Genomic DNA, 18731 nt, shown 5'->3' on the forward strand with positions numbered 1-18731 from the left:
TGTTTTCAAAGACAAGCATTGGCGCTTCCTCCTCTCTCACTTAATTATCGGCATCCAGACCAGAAGTGGAACAGCCCAGGAAGAAATGAGCCATTTTTCAAAATGGCAGGTGCTGTCATTGGGCATGTCAGACAGTCATACTTCAGCCTTACAGAAATGACTTTAGGGCAAAAAAGCATTAATTGGCAGATTAATCAACCAACATTTTGCAAACCTAACCACAGTTGGGCAAACTGGCACTAACTATGGTTAACAGACATGCCAGTAGAGTTGCAGTGCTAATTAAAGAGGAAAGAGAGTGCAGTAGGAAAGGAAGAGGGAGACGAGCTTGTGAGTTTTCATGACTTTCTTGATCGAGGTTACCAGCCAGAGCTGGGATCCAACCAGTTCTCACCACTTCTCTAGAAGTGGTTACTAATTTTTTCTGAGTGCCGGGAAGGGGTTACTAAAGCAACCTCCCTGCCCAATAGGGACTGGAGGTGCGTGTGTGCAGTGGTGCCACTGTTTGAATCCCACCACCATCGGAACTGTTATTAAAATTTTTGGATCCCACCACTGTTACCAGCCCTGTTCTTGCAAATGCAGGGAGATTAATGTATGTATGTGTGTGCGTGCGTGTGTGTGCGCGTGCGTGCAAGCCTGGAGAATGTGGAGTTTGGGAAGAAGGTGATGTCACTTTTGCTTGAAGCTCTAAGAACTTCCCCAACGTCTGTAGTGTTACCTTAGAGACTAGAGAAATTCTCAGTGTGGCATGAAGAACGTGACATTATTTCTGGGTAGAGAGCAAATGGATGTGATGTCACTGCCAGGTGATGCTATCGGATCCCTCCTCCCATTTGTATGGTCTTTACCATAGAGATTGGGGAAATTAATTGAGTGTCAACATTGATACCCCCTATTGTTTTCCTCTTGCTGCTCCTCAAGTGATTGAAGGGGAGGGATTTGAGGGCAGGGGTGGAATTTGGCCCACTGCCACTGATCAAACAGAAAGGCCAGTCTTGTCTACTCCAACTGTCTGCAGCCCTCCAGGATGTCTGGGAGAGGCCTGTCCAATCACCTGATCCTTTTAACTGGAGATGCTAGGGATGGAACCTGGGACTTTCTGCATGCCAAGCAGATACTCTGCCTCTGGGCCCACTCGGCACCGCAGTTGTCTTTAGAGGAAGATGGCAAAAATACACTCCTTGGCTCAGTTGCCACTTTTAAGTTGTCTCGATCAGGCTTTTTAAAGAAAAATATTGTTGCATTGTTACTCCTGCTTTTTGATAAGCTTCTCTCCTGAGCGATGAGCAATTTTGAAACCTTCACATGTCAGAATTCATTATGAATCATGAACACTTTTCTGCCTGGTACAGAGCTTAGAGCAAGTCGACCGCTTTCAGAGCAATCCTAAGAACACTTTGACGGGAGTAAGTCCCACTAAACTGACCTGAGTAGGATTCTGCTTAGGATGCCACTGTTAAGCCTTTCATGTACCTTTGGTCTGCTAAGGACTGAGCATGCATTCCCTCTCAGTTTGAATCTGGCAAATGGGTGCTCTTCCCCCTCAAGGGCGCTCACCTGGCCTTAGATTGCGGAAGCCCCACAATTTCTGAAAGCTCCTTAACCATGACTTTCCCCCTCCCTTTGGGTTATATTGCTCCTTCCCCTGCCTTTCCCTACCCACACAATAGTAGTTCTTCCAAGTAGTTTGTGGAGGTCGCTGCCACTTGAGGGCCAAATAGGAGTGGCGAGGAGAAGGAGAGCCAAGTGCACAAAAAAAGGTGCAAGAACCCCACCACCAAGGAAACTGCTATGGAGTAAGTAGGGCGTGAATAAAAGAAGAAGAATTTGGATTTACATCCCACCTTTCTTTCCTCCCCACTGCAGACATCTTGTGAAGTAGGTGGGGCTGAGAGAGTTCTGAGGTAAGTTTGACTAGGCCAGGGGTCTGCAACCTGCGGCTCTCCAGCTGTTCATGGACTACAATTCCCATCAGCCCTACCAGGGGTCTGCAACCTGCGGCTCTCCAGCTGTTCATGGACTACAATTCCCATCAGCCCCTGCCAGCATGCCCAATTGGCCATGCTGGCAGGGGCTGATGGGATTTGTAGTCCATGAACAGCTGGAGAGCCGCAGGTTGCAGACCCCTCGACTAGCCCAAGGTCACCTAGCCGGCTTCATGTGGAGTTGTGGGGAAACAAATCCAGTTCACCAGATAAGACCCCGCCACTCATGTGAAGGAGTGGGGAATTAAACCCTGTTCTTCAGATTAGAGTCCACCGCTCCTAACCACTATATAACATTGGCCTTAGTCTCCACAAAGAAAAATAGTTCTAGAATATTTAAAGCTTTAAAAGATTTCAGAGCTAAGAATCTATTCCCAGTGCTTCAGAAAGGGAATGTTGTTTTTTTCCTTATCTGGTTCAAAATACCAGAATTACTGTGAGTCTAACATGCAGGTGATGCCTTTAATTCTGACAAACAAGCCAAAGGTGGTGTTATCTATCCATGCACACAAGGCAAGGGAAACAGTTACACAGATAGCTTATTTTAAAAAGAAATCCAAAACAATTTGGTGTGCCTCAAGAGAAATGCAGGAATGTGGTCGCTTAAAAAAAAAGATAAAAGTAAAAAATTGCATTTATTGCCTTTCAACACATCTTATGAAAGAAAACCCAGTTTCCAAAATATAATTGCATGCTATAGTTGGATAGAAGCCAAAAACAGAACTGAAGCAAATGCACCAATTTGTATAAGATACACCTATTTAATTGAATTTGCTCAGAAAGATAAATATGGAAGGCTGTTAAGTACCCAGCTGTACAAAATAGTCTGGTGAGTGCCAAATAGACACATGAATTCTAATGTCATCTCTCTCCTTTCATACTTTCCTATAGTGTACAAGCTTAGTGCAAAACTGCTTCAGTAGAATTCAAGTGGATATCGCTAGAGGTTTGAAAAGCTGGCAAGATACACACTCTCACATCCTGAATGGAGCAGATATATCATACATCTGCATAAACAAATCTATTTACAACTGCACTTTCATGAGGAGGAGCCCAGTTCAGATTTGGAATAGTCATCAAACATAGGCTCTTTCTGCACAGCACAAATAAAACGTCTTGAGAGCATTAAAAGAAGTGTTTTGGGGAGACTCTGCACAGGTTTTTCACCAAAAAGTCTTCAGGACTTCTTATTTTTGCTGTATCCAGGTCCCCCTCCCCCCGCAAGATAAGATCCAGATGTTTCCTGCTTACTGTGTGGAGAGCAGGGAACGTCTTATTTCCCCCACTTGATTTCAAATCTCTTCTACTTCCGAGTTCGCTGCAGCTCGCACCCTCCATTTTCTCCCACTTGCGATTCTCCGTCCTGCCCACCACTTGCTGAAGGTTTGTGATGGGAGGTTTCCTCTGCTTGCAGCTCATCCATGTGCAATTTCACTGTACAAAGTTCATGAATAAAGTTAGTTTGGACTGGCAATCCTGCACCCATGTTGTTTTCCCTTTTTTTGTTTTGAGGGAGGTGTCTTCGAAGCTACGACAACACAATATTGAAATCTGAGTTGTTGTAACTTCAAAGACACCTCCTTCAAAACAAACAAAAAGGGAAATGCATTTTTTTTTAAAAAGAAGAGAACGCATCTCCAAACAATAGGATATAATGTTGTAATTTCTGCATATGCCATAAACATTTGAGAACTGCGTTTGTATTGATATGTTTTGGACCGTAATTATTTTTCTCTAGAAAAGTGAATTAAAAAAATTAAAAGAGGGTAACATTTCATTGGTTGCTTATTTTTGAATTCCCTGCTGTACGGTTAACTTTACCTGCACAGTTCACTGATGCAAGTAATTTCACTGCTTTTCTTTTTAGCCAAATAAATCTTCAGTGAGGAATATTCTTAGTTAGCCAACATAACAAGAGACAGAAATACTTCAAGGCTGCCATAAATGTTGTCTTCATTTTTACAGCTCTGCAGAAGTAGAGACACATCATTATAGATTTCTGGTTCTCACCCTGCCAACACTGTTCTGCCAATCAAATTGATAAGCAGTGTGTTTGCTATTCAAACAGGCAAGCCAGGAAAACATTGCATCTCCATGGACTCTGACGATGGCCTTCCCGTATTGCATTTAGATGTGTTCAGACATGCATTAGGAAGAGACTCAAGCATTTTCACACATGCTGAGAAATTTTAATTAATCAATTAATTAATTAATTTTTATTTATTCGATTTGATAACCCACTCTACCCTCGAAGGGTAGAGCAGTGCACTTTTCAATGCACTTTACAGTTGGATTTTATTGTGTGAAATGCCCAAATCCACTTGAAAATTGCCAGGCTGAGCATCACAACCAGCAGGATTGTTGGGGAAGACGGAGTCGTGGGTGCGTGTGTGACATCACTACATGCCTTCTGGGGACAACCCTTAAGTTAAAGTGGCTTCTTCCTTCTTTTTATTTCTAGTAGATTGATTGATACTGCTCAAGACCTATAGGTAAAAGGAGTAAAGAGAGAGAGAAAAGAGAAAACAGAGGGTAGCTTATGAAATTGCTGGAAACTCTATGATAAAACCAGAGAGTCTCCAGCGATTCCTAGAGCTACCCATTGTTGATATACTGATGCAAAAGCCAGTAGCCATTTTTAAAATAATTTTCTGTGGTGGTGATCAATGGACACCAATAGCAGGAGGCCTCCCGCTATAGTGGGATGCCTGAAAACTCAACAGATTTCCCAGATCCAGTTGGAAGCTCCAGGGCACATGTAACTCTAGCATTTCAGTCTCCATTATCATCCACGCCTTCTGCATCTGAACCTTGCTCCAGATTTCAAAGCACTCTCTCAAGGCTGGTAGCTAAGTCAACAGAAGTCTACACCAGCACCTCTTCCTAAAGAGCTTCATACTTTTTGTTTTTGGATTACAATGTACCTGCTTCAGGGCAAGGAAATGGAATGGGAGCAAGAGAAGATTTTCACCTCTTCTCTCTACACAACGTAGGACTATTCGGCACAATGGAATTAAAACGTCTTGCAGACATTTCAAAAAGAATCGTTTTGACTTTTTTTCCTTCCACACAGCACGGGAGAAATAAAGTGCTGCCAGCCAAAACTGTTCTTTTTCAAACCTTCCCCACTTGAGCTCTTATTTTCATTTTGTGCTGCAGTCGCCATTTTGTGCTGCAGAGAGACTCCGTGACTCCCTTGCTTGAGGAAGGTTTCTTCTGCTAGCAGCTTATCCGCTGTCCATTTCTGTTCAAAAAGTACACGAATAAAATTGATGTTCATTGTAGCCACATTTTTGCTGCATGCTTTGAACTAGGTTCCCTTGGCTTCTGTTTGCACTATTTTCACTGTTCTCTATTGGATTTACCTTTTGTCCCCATGTCGTATATGTCTAATAAAGGTTTCTGAATCTAAATATTAATTTTACCCTGGTAATTCCATGCACACGTTGTTTTTCCTGGGGGGGGGGGTTGTTTTGAGGGAACTGTCTTTGTTGCTACAACAACATGACATGAGAATCATAGCTGCTTGGAGGACTGTAGAGGCTAAGTCTACCCATTACTTTCGATCATGCCTGTGACTGAAAGTAATGGGTAGTCCTGGCTTCCACAGAGTCAGGCTACAAACCTTGGTCTTCCAGATCCTATCCTAACATTCTGACCACAACAGCATGCAGTGGTGGCGAACCTTTGGCACTCCAGATGTTATGGACTACAATTCCCATCAGCCTCTGCCAGCATGACCAATTGGCTGATGGGAATTGTAGTCCATAACATCTGGAGTGCCAAAGGTTCACCACCACGGGATACTGGCTCTTATTGTGAAACAAATAAAACTGCTATGGGCAATAGCTAGCTGCTGCTTTTCACCTAAGAGCTGTACTCATAAAACATGAAAAAGTCAAGTCGGATCAGTCTAAAATTTGTTCCAGATCTTCCAGAGAGGTTTTGCAAATAAATAGTCCTCTGTGAAGCACAGAGATGCCCCCAGTTTGTGCCTGCTTTTACCAAAATGGAATAATTACCCCGTATATCTCAGATCTCTGATTGCCAGAATCATCATAAAATTTGTTGGGTGCCCATGCTAGCTTGAGAAATTCCTGAAGATTTGAGGGTGGGTGGCTATGGATGGTAGAGTTTGGGGAGGGGAGGGGAGCTCAGAGAGAATATCATACCATAGAATCTGCGGCCCCTTCTGCACATCCAGAATAATGCACTTTCAATCCACTTTCACAATTGTTTGCAAGTGGATTTTGCTGTTCCACACAGTAAAATCCAGCTGCAAAGTGCATTGAAAGTGCATTATTCTGCATGTGCGGAAGGGGCCTGCCAGCTAAGGTTGCCATTTCCTCAGGAGCACTGATCTCTATAGTCTGGAGGTTAGTTGAAAGTCCAGGAGAATTCCAGCTGCCACCTGGGTATTGGTAATCCTATCACAAAGCTTAAAATATTCAAAACATTGGAATGCAAAACAGCATCTTTCTCAAACTTTGCTTGGAGCATGCTGCACAGAAACTGAATGTAATAGGCTGGCTGGCAAAGCTGATTTCTAGAGTAGGTTGTTAAAAGAAGAATTATTTTATGCCCCTAGTATGTGCAAACGTATGGGTAAATTGCAAGCGGAACTGCCTCCATTATCTTGGCATTCTGGAATTCAGCGCCAGCGTGTTTTTATAAAAACAGTACCGCTTACGTATAATCCACATGCTGGTAACAGCCTTTGCTCAGATTTAACACCATTTTATGACTGGCAATATTTAGCACCCTCCCGACTCGTTGTTGGGAATGCCGTCAATTCTCAGCCTTACGCCCGCCACCAGCTGTAGGGTGAGAGGAAGTATTTTAATTAAAAAGTTTATCTACGGAGTATTTCACCATTTACGTGTGACAAACGGGGCTTCCTGCCCGGTGGGTTTCTTGTGTGTCTGTCTCTGAACTCAAGAGTTTTCTTTCAAAGTCGGCATTTTGGTGTGAAAATGCAAATAGAACTCCCAGTGGGGATTTATTTCACACATCTCTTCCCTGATTAAAAAAAGCAAGAAAAGCCATCATTTTGCCTGTTACGTCTTCATGTTTTTCTCACCTAATCTTGTATCAGCTTAATCTTGTATTAGCAACTTGTGGTGCATATTATTTTTCTCTTACTGCATTGATTTCTACTTTTGCTATTTTGTTGTTCCTAGTTTACGACATTGCAGGCCTGATACTTTTTTGGCGTTGTTTCTAATTGTGGTGATCTCAGTCCCGTTGTGTTGTTTAGATGATGTCTCACACCATTTGCCTGTATTTTTCTACACTGTGTAATCTCAGCAAGAAAGACAAACTATAAATATAGTAAACAAACTAAAACCAATTAAGAATTTTAATGCTGTTGTGGCTATGTGAGACCCCAATTCAAATCCCAGTACTTTATGAAACTCATTGGGCTACCTTGTGTCAATAAACTCCCTCAGGGCTAACTATGAGATTCCATGTGTCCCCAGACAATCATTCCACCTATCCCCCCACAATGACCCTGATCCAAACAAACTATCACAACAAAAGAAATCACTTGGCTTGCTGTTACTACGAATCTCTCGTAATAAAATAATCAGCCCATCTGTCCATCTATGGCCAGTATAACTCATCAGAGAATAAAGCTAGGAGATTCCAAATTGGCAAACAGGTTTACGATGATGGTGGGAGTTCCAGGACCAAAATGAAAACCATGGGAATACCTGGGTGCAGGTGACCCCCTCCATGCTATTTGCAATAGAAGCTAATTTGTGACAGGCATACCTCATCAGAAAATTAAAAATTGGCATCCAGAAAAAGGATGGAAGTTGCTATACCCTACCTCACCTTCTCGTGTGTCTGTCTCTGAACTCAAGAGTTTTCTCCAATTTGGACCTCTGCTAGAACTGAAACACCTACCTCACAGGGTGTTTGTTGTGAGGGGGGAAGGGCAAGGAGATTGTAAGCCCCTTTGAGTCTCCTGCAGGAGAGAAAGGGGGGATATAAATCCAAACTCCTCCTCTTCTTCTTCTTCTTCCCAAAATGGAGGGACTCAGAACACCCTGAATGAGGTTATCATCATGATAGGCAATGTGTGTAAGCAACCTATTATACATCTCTCGTACTCAGCTCCCCAACCCATCATGGAAAGTTGCTGAGTGACACACTCTCAGCTAGACCTACCTCACAGACTTACCTCTTATGTGAACATAAGAGAGAGCCCAGGAGAACAATGGAAGCTGTTTTGGGTCCTTATTGGGGGGGGGGGGGGGGCTGGGTATGACATTTGTTATAATTCTTACTTTGCCTAAAGTTCACCCAGAACAAACAAAGGATGATGGAGACTGCTTTTGCTTCATCAAGTATTGCTGCAACCAGGGTTGGAGCAAGGGGGAACTGCGCCCGGGGCACATGTGCGCCCCCGCACCGACTTGTGGTCGGTTCATCATGCATCCCCCGTCCCCTTGACGCTACGCCACTGGCTGCAACCCTTCTGGCAGGTGGAAGAATTGTTTGTTCAGCAATAAACTGTTAAATGCTGTGACAGAACAATGAGGGTCAGGCCCCTCATATCTATTGAAGCTGAAATGGTTGTGTAAAATACAAGTCCCCAATGTGGTGTACGCGGGGTACCATGATGCCTGTAGATACCTTTCCTGGCACTTGGCAGATGTTTTTAGAAAGTTGTGAGGTGGAGGGAACTGTAGGCCTTGTGCCCTCAGACCTTGTGACCAGCCTTTACAGAGTCAATTGGCAGTCAGCTTTTAAAAAATGTGATAGGCCAATGTTCTGATCCAGTATATGGCGGCTTCATGGGTTCATGCCTACCAGCTGCAGTCTGAGGTGGCATCAACAAAAAAAAACAGTTCTGGTCTCCTGTTTGAAGCCTACCACAGTTAATGGAGTTGCCAAGGATGGGACTGCCAGTTGACTAGAGGAAGGGAATCCAGTGTCTTTGAGGGCAGACCCTCAAAGGCATATATCTGTGGCTGCCATATCCAATTCAGACCTCTGCTAGAACTGAAAAAAAGCATTCTTGGCTAGAACTTAACCTCCTTTGAGGAGTATGGTCAGGTCAAGAAGTATTCTCAGCTTCTGAATCTACTTCTTCTGGACAAGTGTGATTTCCCCCAGCCACCACAGATACATTTCCCTACATGCAAGGGAGGGGAGGGAGGGGGCCCAGCATCTGGACATGGCCTACCCACCCCAGCGGAGGGAGGGAAGGCATGCAAGGGAAGGGGGGAGGGAGGGAATGAAGGTGGCATGCAAGGGAGAGGAGGGGGAAGGGAGGGGGGCTTGTATGCTTTTGGGAGAGAGGGAGGGAGGGGTGGCATGGAGCGTGAGGGAGGGGTGGCATGCAAGGGAAGGGAGGGGTTGTGTAGTGGTTAAGAGCAGGTGGATTCTAATCTGGAGAACCAGGTTTGATTCCCCACTCCTCCACCTGAGTGGCAGAGGCTTATCTGGTGAACTAGATGTGTTTCCAGACTTCTACATTCCTGCTGGGTGATCTTGGGCTAGTCAAGGCTCTTCGGAACTCTCTCAGCCCCACCTACCTCTCAAGGTGTCTGTTGTGGGGAGAGGAAGGGAAAGGAGCTTATAAGCCACCTCGAGTCTCCTTACAGGAGAGAAAGGTGGGGTATAAATCCAAACTCCGCCTTCTCTTTTTCTTCTTTTTCTTCTTCTCCTCATATCAGAACATATGACCCTCCGTTCATAATTTTGTTGGATCTGCTTGGGATTACGTTTCAGCTCCCCAGCCAGGAACAATATACAAAACATTCATATGAGACCGAAACAGCTACATCCAGTTGTAAAGTCAATGAAAAACAAGGACTTGGTGTCATTTGCACACTGACTCCACACTCAATGCATGCAAATAGTTGAAGGTTTAATAGTTTGGGCCCATTGAATTTGCTTTGCATTCAGCCCCAATATGTGGTGCATTCATTATTCAACATCAGCCCTGTAATTTAACTGACTCTAGCATAAAACCTAAAATACTATTAGACATGTAAAAACAAATCTAAAAGATGAAACATTCCATAGCAGTTATCATTTTCTGGTATGCAACATAAAACATTGAAATGCTTGAAAATTGCAGTTAATGGGTGATCCAAGAAATTGGGGATAAATTCTGGCTGCCAAGGGGAATGAAACCGATGCAGATTACATTTGCAGCTGTTTGAAAAGTGGGCCTCACTTTGGTTGCGACTCCAAGGTTAGCTTCAGCACCGAATTCTTAAATACCTCCCTCCCAAATTAACTGGAGGTTTTCCTTTAAGGCACAGATATCAAACTCGCGGCCCTCCAGATGTCCATGAACTACAATTCCCATCAGCCCTTGCCAGCATAGCCAATGCTCGTGTTGGGAGGGACTGATGGGAATTGTAGTTCATGAACATCTGGAGGGCCGCGAGTTTGACACCCCTGCTTTAAGGGGTGTGTGGCATATTCAAGTCACACATCCAGCCTCCACATTGGATCTAACTGAGTGACATAAAAATGTTCCCATCCGGACAAGATGTGCATGTTGCATTTTCACAATGTATGCCTTGAAGAGCAGGTGAGTTTTTTTTATTATTCCTGGCCTTCAGCGATGCTCAGGGTCTTCGACTCTAGAGGCGCCGTCATCTCAGTTTCATTTCTCAGCCTCTGTATGCCTGTGCTTAAATCCAGCAGGGTTTGGGCAAGCTGGTGGTTCTGAGACCTCATCTCCAACTAAAAAGAGCAGGAAAGGGAGAAGATAATTGGTCTGAGCAGATGACAACCATCCACGAGGGCTTAATTAGTAGTGGGGTTCACCAGACTCCAGCCTTGGAATATTTTCAGCATCACAGTACAGTCCTAGGATATCTGTGCTCAGAATACATCCAAATGCCCAATCGGGTACAAAGAGTATTTTCCTCACCCGTAACAAGTTAAAAAAAAAACCCCATAGGTCAGGAGGTTACAGTCTGCATTCTTCTGTCAGAGGCAGCTTCTTTTGTATAGTGCCAAATGCTGTTAAATTACCAGGCCACGATGAGCCAAATGTTCTGGAGGCATCAGCAGGGAAATGAGAATTTCCACCCAGCTTTTCCCTCTGCCCTGTTTGAAGATGGAGAGTAAACCCCCTGGGAAGTTACTCTCGTGCGGAGGTGCTTCCTACCCAGTCAGACCGTCGTGTGTTTTGATCAGCAGGAAGAAATATGCTCCTTGATATCATGCTGTGGAACAGCGAGAGACCGAATCTGAGACTTCCTGTTGGGATTTTGCAAATGTCTGTCACAGTTATACAATGGTAAACAAGTTGCTGAAGTCACTGTTTATGACCTGATCTGATGATTAGCTATTGGTCAGTCAGATGGCCATTGTTTACATGTCAGTGAGCACAAACATCTGAAGTTATAAAGTTAGCTCTGTTTCTTTCTTTGAGCACCAGAGAGGAGATACAAGGTAGAGACAGCAGACAGGTAGCAAGTTGTAACCAAACATACAGTAATGTAGATGGGTAACAGGAAAGAAAGGATTTCTGCAGTGCTTTTAAAAAAACCTTCCTTCCTCCAAGGTGCTCAGAGCAGAGTACATGTTCCCCATCCTTTATTTTAGTCTCACAACCACCTTGTGAGGTAGGCATGGCTGAGAGACAGCGAGAGAGACTGGCCCAAGGTCACCCCAGCAAGCTTCTATGTAGGGATTGAAATATGGGTCTCCCAAATCACAGTGCAAAGTTCTAACCACTACACAATGTCTCTCTTGTACAAATGTAGTTATAATGTAAATAATTGATTATTAGACAACTGCACCCTAGTCGTTGGATGGGAGACCACCAAGGAATGTCAGGGTTGTTGTGCAGAGGCAGGCAATGGCAAACCACCTCTGTTGGTCTCGTGCCTTAAGAACCCTCCAGGGTTGCTATGAGACTTGAAAGCACTTTCCACAAACGTAGAACTGAGAACAACCCTCTCTCATGGATTGTTCTTCCTTCCTTATTTTACCTTCACCAATTACCCTGTGTGAGAGGTTAGGCCAGCCATTCTCAACCAGGGTTCTGTGGTACCCTGGGGTGCCGTGAGCCTGTCCCAGGGGTACCGCAGCAACACTACCCCCCCCTCATTTTTGTGGTGTCTCCCACCGGCGCCAGCAAGGACATGGAGCTGGCCCATGGGGCAGGGCCTGCCACAAGGTCAGCAGCCACCCCCCCCCCCCAGTGCTTCCCTTCACCCTGGGAGGGAAAGGTGAGGGGTATGGGAAGCAGGGGCAATGGGAAAGGAAGGTGGAGGGTGGCGGCAGGGGTACCGTGAGATATGAAGAGTGAGGTCAAGGGTACCCTGACCTCGAAAAGGTTGGGAAACACTGGGTTAGGCTGAGAAAACAACCTGGCCCAGGAACACCCAGTGACCTGGATGGCATTGGAGATTTGAACCTGGCTGATTTGAACTGACTCCATGACTCTAACCACTGTACCATGCTGTCCATGCAGACAGATGTCACTGAGGCAAGGTTTAATAAATATTTGTCTGTAATAGTGACAGCATCACTAGTAGCAGAATATATGCAGGACTGGGGCAAGCTACTTTAAAGTGCATGAGTCTACAATTGCAGAGACCCATTTCAAATCTACAAATGCCCTTAAACTCAGTGGACAACATTGGGCCAGTCACCATCAGCCAGACCTACCTCACAGGGGTTGATGTGTGGCATGAACAGAGCAGGGGTGAGCCATCTACAATGCCTTGAGCTCATTTGGAGGAAAAGCAGGATAATAAAAAAATATCAACAAAGAAATAAATAAACCCCACATTGCTCCGCAGAGGGGAAGCCCAGCAAACAAATCCGTGGCTAAGGTGAAGTTGGAATTGGAGTCTTCTCAGCCCACGTGGCCCCTCTAAAACAGGGACAGGCCAGATTATAAACCTTGCACGGATCACAGGTCTGCCCTTTCAACCACTGGAGCTGTAGGACAGTTTTCACACTGCCTGCTTCACTCACCAGTTCTACTCGCAGCCAGGCAATGGCTCCCTCTATGTGTGCCCTGCGCAGCTCCTCCTGGACAGCCACGGTTCTCTTCCCTCTGTCCTGATTTGCTGTCAACCTTGACGATTGTGGGGCCGAAGCCGTCCCGGGACCCCTGAACGCTTTCCGCAGCCTCTGCCTGACATCCTCCAGGAGCAAGCTGGAGAGAGCCTCTTCGCAGGGATTCATCCTTCCAGCCAGGCCTAGTGAGGCAAGACTGGGGGAGAGGGGTGTGGAGTGGTGGAGGGATGAATGGAGAAGAGGATGGAAGATGCAAAGTCTCCCAGAGAACCCCTGACAGCCTCCTCCACCCCCTCCCCCTCCCCGCTATGTCTTTTGTTTTCGGGCTCTGGTACTGTTTCCAGCTCTCTTGCACTGCAAATCTCCACCCCTCATTCCACAGAAAGTAGGAGTTAAATGGAAAGTAGGAGGGGGGGGGGGAATACTTGGCTGACTGTGGGAACGCCCCCCCCCCTTCTTGAAGGGAATTTACCATCGAGGGCATTTCGCTTCCAAGGACATTGAGGCAACTTTTATATATTGGGAGTCTTTCAAGCCGGCCTTTCCAGTGCATTTATTACTCAGAGTGATTCTCTTAGTATGTATTACTTTAATTTCTGTCCCCACCCCTTATATCCATTGTTGGAGGCTCTCACAGTAGTTTGCAACTTCATAACAGACAATAAAATCCTACACCCGAATCCATTAAAACCCACAAGAGAACTGCACAGCATTTAGAACAATATTTGGCCTAAGAATGCTGTGTCGACTCTAAAAGTAACTCTGGATACTCAACAGCCAGATCCTGGGAGTCCTGGTGAAAAAGAAACAGATCAGATTTGGGATGTCTCCTTGGGAAGAAATCTCATTAAAAGGGTGCCAACCCTCCATCTTAAATAGGAGCACAAATGCCAATAGAGGTTTGCCCAAGCACCAGTGTCCCTGACAACATGCTGATGTCACTTCTGGGGGCATGGGTGGTGACATTAGTGCATGCCAAAAAATCTCATTGTTTCAATAGCGAAATCCACAGGCAAACAATTGTGAAAGTGGATTGAAAGTGCATTATTCTGCATGTGCCAAAGGGGCCCTCTCTAAGGCATGGTGGATGCTTACACAGTTTCCAAACACAAGGTGCAGGGGGCAGGAGTTTTACTGGAATTGCAGACTACAGAAACCAGTTCCCATGGAGCAGCTTTGGAAGGCAGACTCTGTGACATCACAGCCCCACTGATTTCCTCTTCCGCCCCAACCCCAACCTTCCCTCGTTTGCCCCCATCCCCATTCTCTAGAGATTTCCCCAGTGGTGGGATCCAAAAATTTTAGTAACAGGTTCCCATGGTGGTGGGATTCAAACTGTGGCGTAGCGCCAATGGGACTGGGCAGGGCACGATGGGGCGGGGCATTCCTGGGCTGGGCTGTGGCAAGGACGCAGCTGCTGCGCCAGTCTTCGGGCAGGAAACGAATGCACGCAGGCGCAGGCTGCCACGCGTGCCGGTGCACCTCCTGCTAGACTGCTTCAAGTTCTGCGCGCTACTGCTGAGGAGGGGCGTAACTGAGGCAAAAATCACGTGGCAAAATCACCAATTAGTAACCCCCTCTCGGCACACATAAATAATTAGTAACCTACTCTCGGGAACCTGTGAGAACCTGCTGGATCCCACCTCTGGATTTCCCAAGCTACAGTTGGCACTGCCTTATGGATGCATGACTGATACTGTGAATTCTTTTTTTTAACTAAACAGCAGCAAGTGCAACTTCTTATAAAACTGAACTGCAGAAGAGGGGGGGCTTGTTGAGGCAGTGGGGAGGGGAAGCACTTAACCCTTTTCCTGTAGGCTGTTTTTCGGATCCAAATCTCCCCAAAACTGCTGTTCTCCCCATATGATAGGGGGAAAAAATTGGCCGGAAGGAAAAGAGTTAAGCATCCCTTCTTTTCTGTCACTGTTCTGGTCAGATCTGTACTATCCCCCCAACGACTATATTTCAGGAAATGTAACAATCTGGCAGGATGCTGCTCGACACAAATCTCCCACGTTTCACGCAGAGCAGCTGACACCATGCAAGGGACATATTGCAGTGCATTACGTTTAATATGGAAAAGATATAAATTCATTAGGCTCGAATTGCACTAATGAGCTGTGCTGGAATATGTGCTCAGAGAAACATTCATTGCTTCCAGCATTCTGTGCGAGGGAGACGGCTCGCATGAACGGCTCTGTGAAGGAAAGCCAGCTGTGGTAACATCTGCATGGGATCTAGCATGCCAATCCAGAGTGAGTTACGATAGTTTCTTCTAGCCAATTTTTACGAGTTTTACATGGCTGCAATCCTAAATGCCATTGTCTGGAGACTAATCCCATTGACCTAATAGGGATTTACTTCTAAGTAAATGTAAAAATAATATTTAGCATTTACGGAGTGTTTTCTAAGCCAAAGAGCTTAGAAAATAGACGCTTGTTCAGTATTCGGTTCAGAGCAAGACTATAAGAGCAGTGTTCCTGGATCAGACCAATGGTCCATCTAATCCAGGATCCTGTTTCGCACAGTGGGCAATGACATGTCCCTTGAAAATTTATAAGCAGGGTACTTAGGCCCAAACTTCCACCTGGTTGCCCCTCTTCACAGGTATTCAGATGGTTCCTGCTTCTGAAACATGGAGACCTTGGCTAATTGCCGATGATGGGCATCTCCCTTGTGCATTTGTCTAATCCTTTTTTTAAAGTAGATAAATTAGTGGTCATCACTACATCCCATAGCAATGAAAAAGGGGACAGTTGAATGAAGCCAGTGTGGCTTGGTGGTTAGCATTTGAAGCCAAATTAAGTGTGAATTTGCCCCAATTATTTATAAAGTGCTAGTGTGATATAGTGGTTAGAGCGTTGAACTAAATTCTGTCAGGCACCCCTCCAGGTGTCTGAACCTGGTTCTAGCAAATGATCCCTTCCCAGCTTTTAAACAATTTAACTCAAAACAGGGGGGGGAAATTGTTTTGGGAGAACTTGAGTGAGAAAATGGTAAACAAATTAATCAGAGGGAGAGAATATCTTTACCTGCAAATCTGCCCCAATTATGTATAAAATGTTATCATAGTGTTGTGGCTAGAGTGTCAGACTAGGACCCATTCCGCATGGGCTTTTGAAGCAGCGGCCCACCAGTATAAACGATACCGGTGGGGCCCCGGGACTATTTGCACGCTCCTGTGCGGGCAGCCCCGGAACTGCCGTGGCCCGCAGAGGCTCTTTCACATGGAGGCGCCTTCGTTCTGTCTGTAAACTTACCTTTCCTTCCCCTGCAGAGGTCTGGAGGGATGAGGGGACATGCCTCGTGGCCATGGCAACGCCTTGGGGGTTGGAGGCCAGGAGGTGTGTCCCCTCAGAGTTCTGCAGGGGAAGGGAAGTTTACAGACAAACTTACCTCTGACCCAGTGCCGTTCACTCGACACTGAGTACAAAACAGTGTTTCCTGAAAGACTTGCTAGTTTAGCGAGTTACGGAAACACCGTTTTCCTACCAATTGGGGGGAGAAAGTACAGTGCTGCCTTGTTTCAGAGGCAGCAGCCGTGCGAAGTTCTCCCCCCAACCAGTGTTTTTACTGGCCCCGCCCCAGTATTTTTGGCCCATGCAGAGTGGGCCTAGGAATTGGAAGACCTTGATTCAAATTCAGTCACATAGTCTCAGTCCAGTCTACCTTCCAGTGTTATTGTGAGGGTACAATTTTATTTATGCTATTTATAAGTCACTTTTCTTGCATGGACTCAATGCAGATTACAAAGAGGTTCAGGGCAATCACCAAAATGGGAGATTTAATTAACAGTGAAATAGGATTTGGATTGTAGAACCAGAAGACTAAAAAACAGAACTGAAGCAAGGCATAAGTGTTAACATGACACATTAAATGGTGTAAAATTACACAATAAGATCCAACCTACAGCAAACTATATGCAGTAGACTAAAGTTCCCAATAATTTATCCAAATTTTGTGACAGTGATACCCTATTGCCTGCATAGAAAAGCCCTCTTGAATAGTTCAGAGCTGCATAGCTTGCAGAAAACCAGGAGAATGGGAGCTTTCCTGGAGTAGTCTCAATCAGGTTAAGGCGGCCTCATTTGTAGCACCCTAAGCCAGTGGTGGGATCCAAAAATTTTCATAACAGGTTCCGATGGTGGTGGGATTCAAACAGTGGCACCGCCGCACACACGCACCTCCAGTCCCTATTGGGCAGGGAGGTTGCTTTAGTAACCCCTTCTCGGCACTCAGAAAAAATTAGCAACCACTTCTAGAGAAGTGGTGAGAACTGGTTGGATCCCACCTCTGCCCTAAGGTGCACGGGCAAAGAACCAATCCAGAGATTATGATAGTGCAGAAGGCTGGATCTTGTCAGCATTTCAGCTGCTAAGAAAGGAATGACCACCAACAATTCTCAGCTGACGATCATGGCACCAATGTGGCACAAAATCCACGTGAGAGAGGATGCATTACGGGACCAATTGGGCAGTACTGAGTTTAAAAAACTGGTGGGGTTGAACTCAGAGAATGGTTTTCCAAACAGAGAAAAGCACAGTAGAGTCCCTTTGCCATAATTCAGGGTAAACTAAACCATATTTCTATTCTTCTTCTCCATCACCATGATTTGCAAATTACAAGACTGTAAAAGAAACTTGACTCGCTTGTCACACAGTTTTATCCTTTTCATTGGGCACCTTGGATAATCTATCTAGAGCTAATAAAAAAAAGCTGTCACCACACATGCAATTATGATGCAAAACACCAAGGGCAGCATGAACAGCCCAAGGGAAGAATTTCCCCTTTTTGTTGTGTAAATGAGGTTGCTCCTCATATTAAAAAACGGGAGAAAGGAATGGCACAAACTGAAGGAGCTGCTCTCAAATTCTTTATCAATGTCAGCAGATTTTTTCCCTCCTGTTGTGGGGAGGGATGGAGGGGTTTTGTGTGTGAAATGCAGAAAAGTACGTGAGAGTATTACTCATGGTGAATGGGCCTTAGCAGCAAGGTTAGAGGATATGAAGGGAAACATTTGATTAACCCTTCCCCAGCTCCTTGTCACAGAAAAGTTTTTAGAAAATATGTATTTGGGGAAAGATGTTAAGCTTTCACATTCACATATTTAGTTAGCCATTTATACCAGAGGTGGGATCCAGCAGGTTCTCACAGGTTCCCGAGAGTAGGTTACTAATTATTTGTGTGTGCCGAGAGGGGGTTACTAATTGGTGATTTTGCCATGTGATTTTTGCCTTAGTTATGCCCCTCCTCTCAGCAGTATCACGCAGAACTTGAAGCAGTCTAGCAGGAGGTGCACCGGCGTGCGTGGCAGTCTGCGCCTGCGTTCATTCATTTCCCGCCCAAGGACCGGCGCAGCAGCTGTGTCCTTGCCACAGCCCCGCCCAGGAATGCCACGCCCCCAGACTGCCCGGCCATGCCCCCGCCGTGCCCCGCCCAGCCCGACTGGTGCTACGCCACAGTTTGAATCCAACCATCATGGGAACCTGTTACTAACATTTTTGGATCCCACCACTGATTTATACTCTGTCCTTTTCTCCAGTGAGGACCCAAAGTCACTTACATCCTTTTCCCCTCCTTCATTTTATTTTAGGCTAAGCTGACAGTGTGTGACTGGTCAGCAAGTTTACATGGCTGAGTGAAGACTTGAACCTGGATCTCTGAGATGTCAGTCTGACAGACTAAAAACTATTGCAGCTTGGCATATGGCATGTCCATGAACATAAAAACCAA

At 45.5% G+C, this 18731-nt stretch overlaps 1 protein-coding gene across 1 annotated transcript; it reads right to left on the reverse strand.

Annotated features, from left to right (window-relative positions):
• Positions 1-9857: 9857 nt before the first annotated feature.
• AARD (alanine and arginine rich domain containing protein) lies at positions 9858-13296 on the reverse strand. The gene is made up of 2 exons (XM_048508197.1): positions 12954-13296; positions 9858-10700 (listed from the first exon to the last, which is right to left on the reverse strand). The coding sequence occupies exons 1-2, from the start codon at positions 13164-13166 to the stop codon at positions 10560-10562; spliced, it is 354 nt and encodes a 117-aa protein (XP_048364154.1). The 5' UTR covers positions 13167-13296; the 3' UTR covers positions 9858-10559.
• Between the last annotated feature and the right edge of the window lie 5435 nt (positions 13297-18731).

The sequence above is a fragment of the Sphaerodactylus townsendi genome, linkage group LG09 (genome assembly GCF_021028975.2).
Source record: "Sphaerodactylus townsendi isolate TG3544 linkage group LG09, MPM_Stown_v2.3, whole genome shotgun sequence".
Classification (NCBI taxonomy): Eukaryota; Metazoa; Chordata; class Lepidosauria; order Squamata; family Sphaerodactylidae; genus Sphaerodactylus; species Sphaerodactylus townsendi.

Excerpts from the sequence above, each read along its gene's own strand:
- AARD (XM_048508197.1), bottom strand. The coding sequence starts at position 13,166 with ATGAATCCCTGCGAAGAGGCTCTCTCCAGCTTGCTCCTGGAGGATGTC. Across the intron at positions 10,701-12,953 it reads CCTGGCTGCGAGTAGAACTG|TTGGAGATGAGGTCTCAGAA; the intron begins GTGAGTGAAGCA and ends TGCTCTTTTTAG.